We start from the raw sequence: 15,906 nt of genomic DNA on the forward strand, positions 1-15,906 counted from the left end.
TATCGTATAAACATATACCTATTGAATGGTGAGTAATTTCATCATTTTAACAACTCTGGAAACTTACGCTTCAAGTTTCATGCACGCACGATTAGGCATTCGCCTGTGCGGCTTTATGAGTGTTAGTCCGAGCGTGCACGCAAGTCCGGTTCCGTCGAAAGAGGCCCTCTCTGCACTGAAACTGTAATTTACTAATAATTTCATCCCCCCAAAACTGAGACGACTATATTCATACATCCTAGAGTGCACTTGGCCACGCAAGTCTGCAATGAGAAATAAGTAAGTTTTTCAGGAGAGGGGCGTGCAACGGCAGCGGTGCGGAGTTCGGAGCCTACAAGCTACGTATCGCTACCACTTGATCGTTACGCCGACTGTACGAACCTACGTCGTACAAGTTGCCCTACCTACCTACACCGTACAAGTAAAGTTTTTAAACATAGGCATTGCTGGACAGCTTGAAAGCTTAGATACTTTCAGAGGCACTCTGAATTAAGAGGAAAAAAAATTCTTGGTGAAATACATTAACATTTAACTTCACATTCACGTAACTTTCATTCCACCTTTTACATTTCAGATTTAATATTCTTTGAAGTAAATCACGATTTAAATTTCTCCCTGTATTTTCCTGTCGCCATACAAGAGGATTTTCAATCAGAGTAAAACAACCATTCCAGAATTGACGGCTGATGGCATTACCGCACTAAAGACACTTATTTACATCTATACCCCTGAAGCTACGTTATGCTTCATGGTGGTGGATTCTTCAGATGACACTTCCCTTTTCAATTCGTGAATGACGTGTGTGTGAAAAAACGGCTGGCTGGAAGATTCCTTCTTTTAAGGTAATAAATATTTTCAATTGGTTTTGAAACATCCCCTTAGAAAAATTTATGAATTACTGTGCTGGTAAGCTTCTTACGTTATTTGATTTTCAAACAGCTGAGCAAAACTGAACGTACTCAGACTTTTCTCTCTTTACTTATTCTGATCATCACTAAATTGACACACAAAATTTTTTGCGCAACGCAATCTGACTTTCAATAATCCTTACAGAAGAATGGCAGTGACTAACAATAACCTATACCTTTCATGAATCACTTACCTCACAAAAATCTTCGTTACTCGAACTACTACAATACAGCGAGCGCCAATACTGCCAGCTAAATAAAGGTTTCTAACTACTGAAGGCACTAACTACTGAATAGGCATAGTTAGCAAATGAAAGATTTTGATAGAGAGCAAGCAATGTATTTACCTTAATAATGTTCAAAAGTCATTATATATATATATATATATATATATATATATATATATATATATATATATATATATCAATTCATGACATCCATCTTTACGAATTTCCTTTTTCTGGCGGACACACGTCCAGATCGTCCGTTTGTAGCAACCTCTCAAAACTCTGGCATCTCTCTTTCCACATCCATCACTGCTGGCGGCTCACCTCCACCTGCGCAACGCTACGCGCTTTTCAAATCCAACTGCCCAACACTACAATAGCAAATACTCCAACAATGCAAATCAGCCACAGACTGTACACAGCACAGTCAGTGATTTTCATACAGAGCGCTATGTGGCTTTACCAACATAAAAACCTAAACAGCCTACTTACAGTTTGACGTCGTATTCCACCTTTTCCTATATTGGGCTGACACATGTTGTTAGTATATTACATTTTGCGGGTTCTCTGTCTACATGTTTTATAATATCTACTAAACAAATAAATAAATGACACATTTATAAAATTTGAAGGTATAATACTATTACCAACTTCGAAGATTTTCTTCATCTTCAAATGGCTGGAATCCATTTTTTTTTAAATTGAGAGAGGGGAGGTAATCAGTTTTCTGACTGGGCTGATGTTGCCCTATCCTCCTATTTAAGACAAATCTTACTTACTCTCATTACATTTCATGCTGTTTTTGATATTATTCTGTATTCACTGATCAGATGCCCTAAACTATTTGTTTTTACAAATCACCATCTCCTACCATATCTGGAGTGATTCATTGCATTTCCTTTTCAAATTTTATAGCTGCCCTACCACATTCAGGAATCTGATATTCCACGACCCGGTTAGTAAACTGTAATTAAATTGACATTTTTTTTATTTTATTATTATTATTTTTTTTTATGGCCACCTCCCAGCCTGGAGATCCGAAAGGGGGACTAATCCCGGATGTTCTGCCGATTGGGATACCATCGTGACTCTTTTTGCAATTACAGGCCACGTATACCGTGCATACACATAATGTTTCCTTAATGCAGCCATTTCTACTGCTTTATGCGTCCTAATGCCGTTAATGGCTGCCGATTTCTCCGCCTCTTAGCGGTAATTTCCCACTCCAAGGGTAAGGTGATGCCCCCCACCTGTTCCGCTCCTCCGTCTTCTTTGACAAGGGCGGTGACACAACGCGGCTGATTGATACCGACCGCCAATGCTGATTCAGAATTTATAACTGGCTGGGATGTAACCCGGCACCCAGGACATTTTGTCTGTTAGTTAAAGGCACTATCCCTAGACCAAGCTGACCACTACACTTATATTTAAAACTATTAATCAGTTGTTGAACGTTTACCATAACACGATTCTAATAAATGTGCCAACTTATTTTCGAAAATATGAATTTTAAGTGTTGCGTGTAATATGTCTTTCATTAATGTATCACTGTTTTTTGCGAGATTTCTCGGAACAATCATGAATGTTTCGGATGAGTGGGTTGCGGTTAGAACAGTCTGATTTCACGTTAACGTAAGTTTCAACATTTGCTGATAATACACAGGAACTCTCAAATCAAATATATGCCTTTACTGCTATATAGGTGAACCATTTGTGAAACAAACATGGTGGGAACTTGACTCACAGAATTTAACCGTATGTGTAAGTGAGGTGGCATTATACAAACAGATGTTGCGACCGAAAAGAACTGAGCTTTTCAAAAACTGATTCAAGAAATCCGATTTTTTCTCTGGTGCAGGAAATTACACCCGATATGTTAAATAAGAAACGTTAGAGAGGATAGTAGTATTAATTTTTTATGTGGATGAATACTTGTTGATAGGTCTTACTTAGCATGAAAGTAGTGTGTGGCTTACTCAAGTAAGTGTTTTATTACCAGCAATTTAACACTGAGGCACTAAAAACTCCAGACAATGTATCCTGAGACAACAACAGTAAATACTGGACGTGTCAGAGGAACCTGGGCTTTGCTCAGGCAATTCTGAGAGAAAAACTTCTGTACTTAGCGCGTCACCACAGTATTTTACAAGATATTCTAAACACAGTTTTAACTGAAAAATGGGATAAACCACCGACAATCATCAGACAAGTATTATATAAAACTTCCATATAGGGTTTTCGAAACCAAACAAGTTGAAATTTCAACTAATGATGGCAGAAAAATGAGATTTCTTAGTAGGAAGGAATAAAGATGAATCTGACGGTAGGCATGTAACAACTACCTCCTAAAAAAGGGTCTTGATTTATTGGGCCAAAACATTGGTATTTAGTTTCTCTTCGAACTGCGTATTTATTAGGAGATTTGAAGACGATATGGAATTTTTGAATACTGATCTCAACGTATGGTGTGAAAACTATCATAATTAAGAAGAAAATAAAATTGATCTGTTTAAGACTTGTTAATGATGTAATTGAATTAGGGAAAAAATTAACTAAAGAGTTTCAAATGGCTCTGAGCACTATGCGACTTAACTTCTGAGGTCATTAGTCGCCTAGAACTTAGAACTAATTAAACTTAACTAACCTAAGGACATCACACACATCCATGCTCGAGGCAGGATTCGAACCTGTGACCGTAGTGGTCGCTCGGCTCCAGACTGTAGCGCCTAGAACCGCACGGCCACTCCGACCGGCTAAAGACTTTCATTTCCTGTTGGACGCAAGATGAAGAACAAAACTTTATCGAAACTATTACATGAGCCTCAAAACTTTACGCCGTCTTATGTATCTGTACATTTATAATTGTGTAATGTAATTAATAAATTGCATTGGAACATTATTTGTCATCATTTTTAAACTTTTCTCGCTATCCTTTTCCCTAAGGTCCTTAATTCTCCGTTTTGATATTATTGCATTTACTTTTCAAGCACAACAAAATAAAACCTTTTTAACGCACAAAATCAAAAATATAAAAAATAGACTGTGGAAATCAGATGTGTAACTGAATGTTATGACGGCTTTAGGGCTCTTCATAACGCCTTTTCTTAAAAAAAAAAAAAAAAAAAATGTGCACCACAACCTCATCAGAAAAGCATGAAATATGTAGGCCTAAGTTTTAGCCTAAAATGGTCAGAATAAGACTTCAGGGCAACAGTTTCCCACGAAATGAAACAACCATCAGGTTTCTGGGACGATAGAGTTCCGTATTATAGAAGAAAAAACTGCAAGGTAACGTTATCACGTGCTACCGAAACATTTTCTGGGAAATGAGAAATTTTTAAGGCGGGAGATGGAGAGGAAGAAATTTCTCCTTTTGATTTTTTATGTCTCCCTTACTTTTAAATTTATTTAATTAGAGTCAACTACAAACTCCTGCACAAAGAATTGATTTTCTGCAGGTCCTCCTGTCTTCACTGCAATTTTATGGATTTAGGATTTTTCTCATTTGAACAGTTTCGGGAGATTTCTGACGACTTTCAAATCGTTTGTAAATATCGTGATCAAAATTGAGAGAGTATATGAAGACACTGAAAGAGTAGCCCAGGATGTAAGGGAAGATGAAAATTGATAATCATGGGGGACTGGAAAGTTATAGTAGGGGAAGAAACAGAGTAGAGGCTTTCGGGAGACTACGGATTTGGTAGCAGAAATGAGAGGGGAGAGAGATTCCTTGGATTCTGCATTAAATTTCATTTAGTAGTAACGAACACACGCTTTACGGGTCACATGAACCATAGAAGAGACAGGAAGGTAGCAGCTGAGTTACATCATGGTGAGAGAGAGATTGCGAAATCACATACTGAACTGAAAGACGAACTCAGTGATGTAAGAGTGAGGTGAACTTTAAAGAGAGTCGTTAGAAAGAATATGCACAGAAGTGAAATATGAAAGTTCTGAGGAAAGATCACGTGTGCTTTAAGTTCTGAGCCTGGAAGTAACGCAAGAATGAATGTCTCAGTAGGCAATTCAGTTCTGAAGGGAGTATCCCTAGAAAAGGACCTCACAGATGTTGAATAGTCAAGCACAAGAAAGGTAACTGCTAAGTGTAACAGAAAAAAACTTTAGTCGATAATGGAAAAAAGAATATAAAAACGTTCAGGGAAAGTAAGGAATACAGCAATACAAATCACTAAGGAATCAAAGCAAAAGCAACCGTAGAGACGATAAAGTGAAATGGCTGCAGGATAAGAGTGAAGAAATCGAAAAGAAACTGGTCATCTGAAGGACATGTTCACTATACAGGAACGTCAAAGATGCATTCAGTGAAACTAAAAGCCGTCATTATGAATTCCACTGTTAAGTACAGAGGAGAGCAGTGAGGTGTGAAGCGTTCATTTGACGGTCTCTACGACGAAATTTGCCTAAATGATAGAAGAGGAAACGAATGTTTTTGAGACCTACGTTATCTAGTATCAGTGTCAGAGTTTGATACAGCTTTGGAAGTGTTGAGAACAATCAAGGCAGAAGTGACTAACATCTTTGCATTGTAGGAAGAAACAACCGAACGACTATTCGAGTTAGAGTGTGTGGAACGTATGAGAATAGTGTCATATCATCGGTTTTTTGGAGGAATAACAACCGCACCATCGTGAAATTATTGAAGGCTGATAAATGAGAGAACAATCGTATAGTAGCTCAACATCCAAGTTGCTCATAGAAGTAATATAAACTCCTGGAAATTGAAATAAGAACACCGTGAATTCATTGTCCCAGGAAGGGGAAACTTTATTGACACATTCCTGGGGTCAGATACATCACATGATCACACTGACAGAACCACAGGCACATAGACACAGGCAACAGAGCATGCACAATGTCGGCACTAGAACAGTGTATATCCACCTTTCGCAGCAATGCAGGCTGCTATTCTCCCATGGAGACGATCGTAGAGATGCTGGATGTAGTCCTGTGGAACGGCTTGCCATGCCATTTCCACCTGGCGCCTCAGTTGGACCAGCGTTCGTGCTGGACGTGCAGACCGCGTGAGACGACGCTTCATCCAGTCCCAAACATGCTCAATGGGGGACAGATCCGGAGATCTTGCTGGCCAGGGTAGTTGACTTACACCTTCTAGAGCACGTTGGGTGGCACGGGATACACGCGGACGTGCATTGTCCTGTTGGAACAGCAAGTTCCCTTGCCGGTCTAGGAATGGTAGAACGATGGGTTCGATGACGGTTTGGATGTACCGTGCGCTATTCAGTGTCCCCTCGACGATCACCAGTGGTGTACGGCCAGTGTAGGAGATCGCTCCCCACACCATGATGCCGGGTGTTGGCCCTGTGTGCCTCGGTCGTATGCAGTCCTGATTGTGGCGCTCACCTGCACGGCGCCAAACACGCATACGACCATCATTGGCACCAAGGCAGAAGCGACTCTCATCGCTGAGGACGACACGTCTCCATTCGTCCCTCCATTCACGCCTGTCGCGACACCACTGGAGGCGGGCTGCATGATGTTGGGGCGTGAGCGGAAGACGGCCTAACGGTGTGCGGGACCGTAGCCCAGCTTCATGGAGACAGTTGCGGATGGTCCTCGCCGATACCCCAGGACCAACAGTGTCCCTAATTTGCTGGGAAGTGGCGGTGCGGTCCCCTACGGCACTGCGTAGGATCCTACGGTCTTGGCGTGCATCCGTGCGTCGCTGCGGTCCGGTCCCAGGTCGACGGGCACGTGCACCTTCCGCCGACCACTGGCGACAACATCGATGTACTGTGGAGACCTCACGCCCCACGTGTTGAGCAATTCGGCGGTACGTCCACCCGGCCTCCCTCATGCCCACTATACGCCCTCGCTCAAAGTCCGTCAACTGCACATACGGTTCACGTCCACGCTGTCGCGGCATGCTACCAGTGTTAAAGACTGCGATGGAGCTCCGTGTGCCACGGCAAACTGGCTGACACTGACGGCGGCGGTGCACAAATGCTGCGCAGCTAGCGCCATTCGACGGCCAACACCGCGGTTCCTGGTGTGTCCGCTGTGCCGTGCGTGTGATCATTGCTTGTACAGCCCTCTCGCAGTGTCCGGAGCAAGTATGGTGGGTCTGACACACCGGTGTCAATGTGTTCTTTTTTCCATTTCCAGGAGTGTATGAAATATTCGAAAACTGGGGATCTTTTGGACGGTGATTAATTTGTTTTTAATAATGCTAAAGGCTCTAGAAGGCAGTTCTAAAGTTTATAATAGAGACAAACCTGAAGAAAAATCAAGATACCTTCATAACAATGATCGACCAAGATAAAGCTTTAGACAAAACAGCGTGTTTGAAATCTTCACCAACAAAAATAGGTTCTATCTAAAGGCAAATATGGGTATCATAATACATATACTGGGTGTTTCACAGTTCCTGTTACACTCTTCTAAAGATTGTAGAGGGGACTCAGTAAATCAAGTTTTAGACAGGAACCCATGTCCGGAAACGTCATCCAGCAAAGCTATAGAGCGTCAAAGGTAAAGGCACCAGCGCCCGTAAACGTACGTATGTACAGTGTGATTTTGTGATGTTGCTGTAGACTGTCGAGGACGACGGAGAAAGATAAATGTATCAGTCTGAGATAAGGGTCCCTGCACCGGAAACAAACGAGTCGAAAGTTGCAAGCGAAAACCCTTCTGATGCCTTTGACAGTGGAATATATGTGCTGGTATTATTGTTGCTAAGACTGTAGGGTAGAAAACTTGTAGAGGTGGTAGAATGGACGTAAACAAGGAAAAAATGTCCAGTAAACGTGCGCTCTAAAACGCATACGTGAGGAGCTATGAGCACTTGCTCGTCTGCGATACTGTGAAACACGTAAGTTGTGAATAAATCAATGAGGACTTGCAGAATATAAATGTGTGGTGTAATGACTGGCAGTCATCTCTCAATATTAGTGAATGTAACCTACGGCGTATAAGAAAGCGAAAATCCCCCATTAATGTACGAGTACAAAACAAATGCCCAGTGTTTGGAAGCGGTAACATCTGTCAAGTATCTGGGTGTGACTACTCGAAATGATTTCAAATGGAACGATCAGATTACACAAGTAACGGTAAGGTGAACTCTAGACTGCGGTTTATTGGTAGAATCCTGAAACGATGCAGTCCTTCAACAAAGTAAACTGCTTACAATACTTTAGTTCGTCCAGTCTTGGAGTATTGTTCGTCTGTATGGGACACTTACCAGTTGGGTCTGATTCAAGAGACTGAGAAGGTCCAAAGAAGAGCGACAAGATTCGTGACTCGTACATTTAGTCATCGCGTGACCGTTACAGATGTCATTACAAAGTTTGAAGTGGGACACGCTTGTAGATTGACGACGCGCTAAACGGAAGTTGCTGCTCACTAAATTCCAAAATCCGATTTCCGCCGAGGATGTAGAGCATATATTATTACCACCAAGTTTCAAATCGTGCAATGGTCACCATCCAAAGATAAGGGAAATTCGAGCTCGTACTGAGGCGTTCAGACAGTCGTTTTTCCCTCGCTCGATCCGCATGAGTGGAACAGGGGGGGGGGGGGGGGGGGAGAGGGGGGGAATATGACTTTGGCGTGAATAGTGCCCTCCGCCACACACCGCTTAGTGACTAGCGGTGTATATGTGTAGATGTAGAAAAAGTGTTCATAGCTCTTAAGGTATATATTTTGGAACCCACGTTTACTAGACATTTTTTCTTGCTTTTTTATAAACTACAATTCTACAAGTTGTCTACCCTACAATCTTAGCGACAACAGTACATGTACTCCAACGCCAGATGTAGCAGAACCGTTTTCGCTTATAACCTTCGACTCGTTCGTTTCCGGTACAGGGACCCTTACCTCAAAATGATATATTTATCCTTCTCCATCATCCTAGAAAGTCTGTAGCATCATCGTTGAGTCACTCTGTGTATACATACATTAACAGGCGCTGGCGACTATAAATCTGACACTCCGTAGCGGCGAGGGATGATGTTACCGGACATGCGTTCCTATGTAAAACTTGAATGGCTCTGAGCACTATGCGACTTAACTTCTGAGGTCATCAGTCGCCTAGAACTTAGAACTAATTAAACCTAACTAACCTAAGGACATCACACACATCCATGCCCGAGGCAGGATTCGAACCTGCGTCCGTAGCGGTCGCGCGGTTCCAGACTGTAACGCCCAGAACCGCTCGGCCACTCCGGCCGGCTGTAAAACTTGATCTAAGTCCCTTCTACAACTTCTAGAAGTGTGTAATATGAATTGTGAAACACCCTGTACAAGACCTAAGGAGACTTATTCCACTGCTGAACGGTCGCTTATGTTGTGCAGGACGAAAAAGACACACGTCGGCATTGTGTTTGATTCTTAGATTTGCTTCTGGAGGGGGCCGAGTGGATACTACAGCACACACGATTAGATCACGCTATTGTAACTCGAACAAAACAGAATACAGAACACTGAAACAATTCATGTCCACATGACCGAGCGAGGTGGCGCAGCGGTTAGCACACTGGACTCGCATTCGGGAGGACGACGGTTCAAAGCCGCGTCCCGTCATCCTAATTTAGATTCTCCGTGATTTCCCTAAATTGCTTCGGGCAAATGGTTCCTTGAAAGAGGACGGCAGAACCCCTTTCCCGTCCTTCCCTAGTCCGATGGGACCAATGACCTCGCTGTTGGACCCTCTCCCATATCAACCAACCAACCAAACATGTCCATTGGAATGTCACGAGTATTTTTTAATGTCACTGAACGCTGTGACGTATCACTTGATACAGCACAGAATAATAGTAGGTTCTCTCGATACACAATATACTATAAACTTCGCTGCATTGTTCTGTTTAATACTACTCTCACGCTGCTGGCTCTGTAGTGAGACGATGCTATTGTCTTCGGCAATGATTTCAGAGTGAGCTGAGCGCCAATCCGTTCTGACGCAAGACGGTCTTCATCAGAGACGGCGTATCAGTCCTCTTGAGGTGGTGTCTACGCCGACGTCTGTCATTCATCGCTGCGTCTGGCAGCGACTGCGCTTGCTTGTGGTACCAACTTTGTCATGATGCTTCGTTCTTCGGATGATACCACAGCTAGAATAACTGTTCACTTGCTGTCCAAACATTATTACTTATTGACGCGTTTGGACATAGTGCATCATCAGAACATCAGAAAGAAATGTCTTCGTACAAAGCGTGGAGTTATTTGTGTCATCTGTCTGCATCAGAGCGTAACTTGAGAATTTTTGAGCAGCAAGTGACCAGTTATTCTAGCGACCGATTCGTCAGTGGAGGCAAAAGTCTCCTCAGGTTTACGTTATGATCGCACTTTAAGTTATATGTACAATGTCAATGAGTGAACTGTAAAAATAGAAGAACAAGAGCAATGTTTTATCGGATGACTTTGTTATGCTCAGTGAAAGTGAGCGCGAAATACCATACTACCCATGATTGACTAATTACGTTCCGTTTTTAAGTCGTTATCGGAAGAGAATATCGCAGTGCTGGGTGTTGGTTTCGATCAGCCAGTGGCGATCGTCATTCTACAGGCGAATGCTGAAAACGCTTACAGCACATGCCTTTAGTCTTAGCTGTTACTGTCTGGTCAAAACCGATACACTGCATTGTCAGGCTCATCTGACTGTTGAAACACGTATGTATTCAGTACCAGCGATGGCGAGGCATGACAGAATCTCTGACCAGAGAGTTATTTATCGTTGCTAGTCTGCGCTTGACCGCGCGTGAGTGCAGTTGTTGTACGTAGCGAGTCGCGAGAGCATGTAGTAGCAGTTGCGAGTCGGAAGTCGTGTGTGAGGAGTCGGCGGGCGTCGACATGGGTCTCTGGTCACGGTTCGGGACGAGGTATATTGTTAAATAAGGTAATGAAGCAGCATTGCGCTCAGCCAATAACATCTGTTAATTGTAATTAATTTGTTCAAGAAATGCCCCAATAATAATTTTGTTTTCAAAGCAATCTTTTTTAAGAAAAGAATCATTCCAATGGAAACAATATTTCCTATGCTTTTCCTCCCAGAATCAATTTATCAGATTAATTATTGCACAGGGCCTAAGGTCAGCGATGCTGCCCTTCAATTTATCAGATTAATTATTGCACAGGGCCTAAGGTCAGCGATGCTGCCCTTATAAAATTTATCAGGTTGATTTTAACGTTAATTTTGTGGGGACTTAACATTTTTGTACATTTTTATTATCATTGAGTTTTATTACTATGGGAAGCTAACATTTGGCACTATTCGCAGTTCTATTCAATTCTTTTCATTTTCATATTTTTACGGGGAGGTTACATATATGGCTCTATTTATATTTAATAAATATCATTCATTCATTTTTGTGGGGAGGTTACACTAGGCTCCCATTTATATTTGGTAAATATCTTTCATTCATTTTTTGGTGGGGAGGTTACACTGTCACGAGAAAATATAAAAACTAAAATAATACAGACTGAGAAAGAATTACATTAACAGTTGAATGCAATGAACAGACTAATGAGCTTAAAATATAAAGTTCAGTATCAGGTGAAGATAAGCTGACAAAGAGAAAATAGGCTCTATATGACCCAAAAAACTGAAAACTTTCACAATATGCAAATGTTGTAATCGTCTGTCTGTGACAGCGTTCGTGAACCGCCAGTCACAGCTGTATTTGACGTAGGCTAACGTTTTCATCTAAAGAAGAGCGCTATTTTAAATTATTTATATCTCATAAAGTAAATAAGAATGTATATTACGTTCTAAGATATGCTAAATCAGTATCTTAAATTCCTCCCTGAAAACCCTATAATTTTATAACTCAATTAACACTTTCTATGTTTTATAAGTTCTTTAGTGTTAGATATGATTTTCATTAAAGGTTTCTTGAAATTACTGCACTAGTCACCTTTTGATCTGTCTTCAATTTTTATTAACCCATTACCGGTTTTTTACCGCCTAGCGGTACGTCATCAGATGGTACACATTTATTGATTGTTTGCAGCAGTGTAGGAGTTGTGTAGCTGTGGTAACACATATGAACAAAACATGTAAGCACTGAGTGCGGCGAGAATTATTCAAGTTATGGGATCGATTTTGTTGCATTACTTATAGTTACTAATATGCGTTGGTTGGTTGTTGGTGCACACGGTATTCTGGAAAATATAATGAAAGCTTTCCAGTAACGTAAATTTTACTACAATTCACACACTTTTCCACGGGTTACACGTTCCACATGCTTTATATAACGTAAATAAACCAAGGAACATAACTAAAGTTCTGTCAAAGAGTTTGTCTTAGAGCACAAAATCTCTTTGTTGAGCTCTTGTAATACACACTGACGACAGTAAGTATGTATCCATTTCTCTGTTGCAAAAATAACATGTAACAATATGGCAAAATTGACGTGCGATTTATAAAATCTCTTAAAAAATGAATTTGGAGGATATTACATCAACAATTTTAGCACTTAAATTTTGTTTGACATTTCCTTTATCTTTCTTTTAGTTAACATTGATCAATAATACTTACGAAATACCCAATAAACATCACAGCATTACTTTTTACATATGTTTAACTATACGTCTTCGTTTATTCGCATTTTGTAGGCCATGTGAAGCTTCTTATCTGTGGGTAAGTGTGTGAAGTTCACTAAGATTAACGTCACTGGAAAATGTTCATTATGTTTTCCAAAATATCGTGTGCACTAACAAACAACCAACGGTTACTAATAACTATAAGTAATGCAACAAAATCGATCTCATGATGTGAATAATTCTCGGCATATTCAGTGCTTGCACGTTACGTTTAGACATCTTGCCACAGCTAAATGCCTCCCACACTGTGGGAAACAATCAATAAATATGTACCATCCGATGAATCGCTAGACGGTTCGACACCGCTAACAGGATAATAGAAATTGAGGAACAAAACAAAAGGCGACCGATTGCAGTAACTTCAAGAAAGGTTTATTCATCACAGTCGTAGTGATCCTCATCCGTAATGGATCCAAGTTTTATGATTTTGTTTTACTAAATGTGGCAATTTCCTTCCCTAATTCTTCTAAGCTCTCCTAATTATACGTGAAATAAAGAAAAGTTGTGATCGTAAAGAGTAAAACTCAACGGGAATATACGGAATCAGACTACATGTCGTAGGTAGGTAACATGAATTCATGTCCGTAGTTACGAGATAACTTGGGTGAGAATTTTCTGAGAATGTACGTCTGGAACACTTAACTGAATGGAAGTCAGTCAGGGGCTGTGGGCAAAATGGCAAAGAAGAGAATCTAACTTATGCGGTGTGGGGTTACAGGAGCATGCTGAGGATTAAGGTCCGCCACAGAAACAGAGAGGAAAGATATATGTGGAAATAACTCACTAGAAGAAGGAACAGGACAATAGGACCTGTGTTAACATTTCAGGGAATGGCTTCCATATAGAGGGAGCCATAGAGGGCAAAAACTGTAGGGACCAGACAGAAACAGGACTTCATCCAACAAACAATCAAGTATAATGAATATTCCGTCTGGATCATTGTGTGTTTTATTAATAATTACCGGTATCGATGTGACTAGCACATTATCTGCACATCCGGTGCTGCAAAGTGCAATTTGTTAGTAGTCGTAAGAGTGCCCATAAAGCTAACGCAGTCCGATGCTCTGCTAGTCGGATCGAAACCAGTAACCATTAACAAAGAAGTAGTGATCGGGACGGTGCTTTTATTCATTATAAAGAGTACGCAGCTCCTGAAACGTGCCACCAATGCCGAAACAATTAAGCACGTTGGTCATAAGTGCTCCTCCGAGATGAAGATTAACACGGAAGATCAAAGACGTGGCGGGCTACATAATTAAATATTTTGGAGACTGACGAAAAAAAAAAAAAATTCGTGATATCGCAATGTCTTGGGCCCGAAAAGGCCACCAGTACTACATCGAGTTGCTGTTAGTATGACGACATGCCACACGCTTCTAATAGATTGTCTCTTAGTCCGTTCCTCATTAGCGTGTACCGCTCTGAATGAAAATAAAGTAGCCCTCTGACAATGTCATCATCCTGCAAGCCCACACAGCCCCATACAAACCGAAAACTCCAGTAAGAGTTCATGAAACACGTTAACTTTACTGCTGTTAATCAGGCTGCATAAACTTCACACTCTGCATTTCTTTTTCCTTAAAGTTTAATGTCATTTAATATTGTTACTACTGAATTATTTTCATCTGTCTTCGTGTTGATGTTAGTTTGTCAGATAGTTAGTTATCAACAGTCACTATTGTTGTCAGACACATTACCTTATAAGGAAGGAGAAGGACTTGACAGTTTAAATCACTTATCTCCGTGTACTTGAATTCATCCACTTGGAACATCATATCTACGTTCTTCGCTGATCCTACAGCTGAGCGGAAGGGTACAGGATACGTGTCTCGTTTCTCAAACTTTTTCAACCACTCGCCTTTGAAGTAGATAGCGTTGACCAGTACCATCCGAGTATCGTTGTTCAAGACATCTGAAAAGAAAAGACAGTTATCAGTAAGCAATCGTTATTCATTATGCATCCACGCAGCAAGCCTCTTCATGCAGTAAATTATCTTCTTTAGAGCTCTTCTATATTTGTGTGTGAATTTAAACAGCGTAACGACATATTTTTTTTGTTTTTTGTTTTAGGGTGCGAAGACAAAGAGAGTTGTTAAACGACTACACATTAATCCCAATCGACGCAAGAGAAGGCAGCTAAAACAGGTACGTGGAGAAAGATCTATAAAATACACCGTAGAGAGACGGAGGTCATGAACTAAAGATTAAATGTCCTTCGCCATATTGCTATGACGGATAAAAAGTAAATCGCGGTCGACAGCTCGCGAGGCGTTCGCTAAACCGGCTGGTAACTCAGATGGCAAACACAAATGAGAACGTAAGTGGTTAAAAATAGGGCATTCCGTCAGGAAATGGCGGACTATCCAATGTTGATGGTAAGGAGCACAAAGCGGTAGGGGAGCACCACTTAACAAATGGCGATGGCTAAAAAGACAGTGCCCGATACGCAGCCCAGGTAAAATGATCTGCTCACGACGAGACGGCCAAGATGATGCAGTCCAAGCCGCTGGGAGTGATTTAATAACGCGGGAGCTTGTTCTCATGAAGGAGGACCAGTTGTGATGCCAAAGTGGCACCACCTGCTGACAGACGGCAGTATAGAGATCATCGGAGGGAATGTAAGAACCAGTGGGCTGAGGTACAAGGACTGCAGCATTGGCAGCAGCCCCAGAGGCCTCGTTTCCTGTTAGACCGACATGACCAGGAACCCAAATAAATATCACAGTGGCTCCATCAAGAGAGAGCAAGCGACAGCTTTCCTGGGCTACTTGCACTAAGGAATAAACGGTGTACGGGACACAGAGGCTTTGATCCCAGTGAGAGAGTCAGAGCAGGTAACGCACATGAAAAGCCTATGACGCCGGATGTAATTCGTGGCCTAATACAGGGCGAAGAACTCTGTTGTAAATACTGAGAAGTCTCCAGATGCCGATACCGAAAAATGTCGGTGCCAATCACGAAAGCAAAGCCGACGCCACGGTCAGTCCGAGAACCATCAGTGTACACAAAGGTTCTATCGCGAAGTACGGCGTGAAGGTCGTGAAACTTAAGGCACTAGAGAGAGGCTGGAGTAGTGTCCTTATGGAGCGAATGAAGGCTTGGGCAAACACAGGCTGCCGCACGAAGCCAAGGTAGTGTTCACACCGATCGGCAAAGTGGCATGTAGAGTGAGGTTAAGCTGCCAGACGAAG

General features: G+C 41.6%; 2 protein-coding genes across 3 annotated transcripts in view; both read right to left on the bottom strand.

The window, feature by feature from the left end:
* Positions 1-15,906, bottom strand: part of LOC126458537 (leukocyte elastase inhibitor-like) — a 342,121-nt gene that overhangs the window by 15,311 nt on the left and 310,904 nt on the right. The gene's annotated exons all lie outside the window — the stretch shown is intronic.
* Positions 1-15,906, bottom strand: part of LOC126458539 (serpin B4-like) — an 82,342-nt gene that overhangs the window by 15,311 nt on the left and 51,125 nt on the right. For both annotated transcript variants that reach the window (XM_050095651.1, XM_050095650.1), the window contains exon 5: positions 14,413-14,627. In XM_050095651.1, the coding sequence (XP_049951608.1) occupies positions 14,413-14,627 (215 nt within the window). The remainder of the gene's footprint in view (positions 1-14,412; positions 14,628-15,906) is intronic.

Source organism: Schistocerca serialis, chromosome 2, assembly GCF_023864345.2.
Source record: "Schistocerca serialis cubense isolate TAMUIC-IGC-003099 chromosome 2, iqSchSeri2.2, whole genome shotgun sequence".
In the NCBI taxonomy this organism is placed as follows: domain Eukaryota; kingdom Metazoa; phylum Arthropoda; class Insecta; order Orthoptera; family Acrididae; genus Schistocerca; species Schistocerca serialis.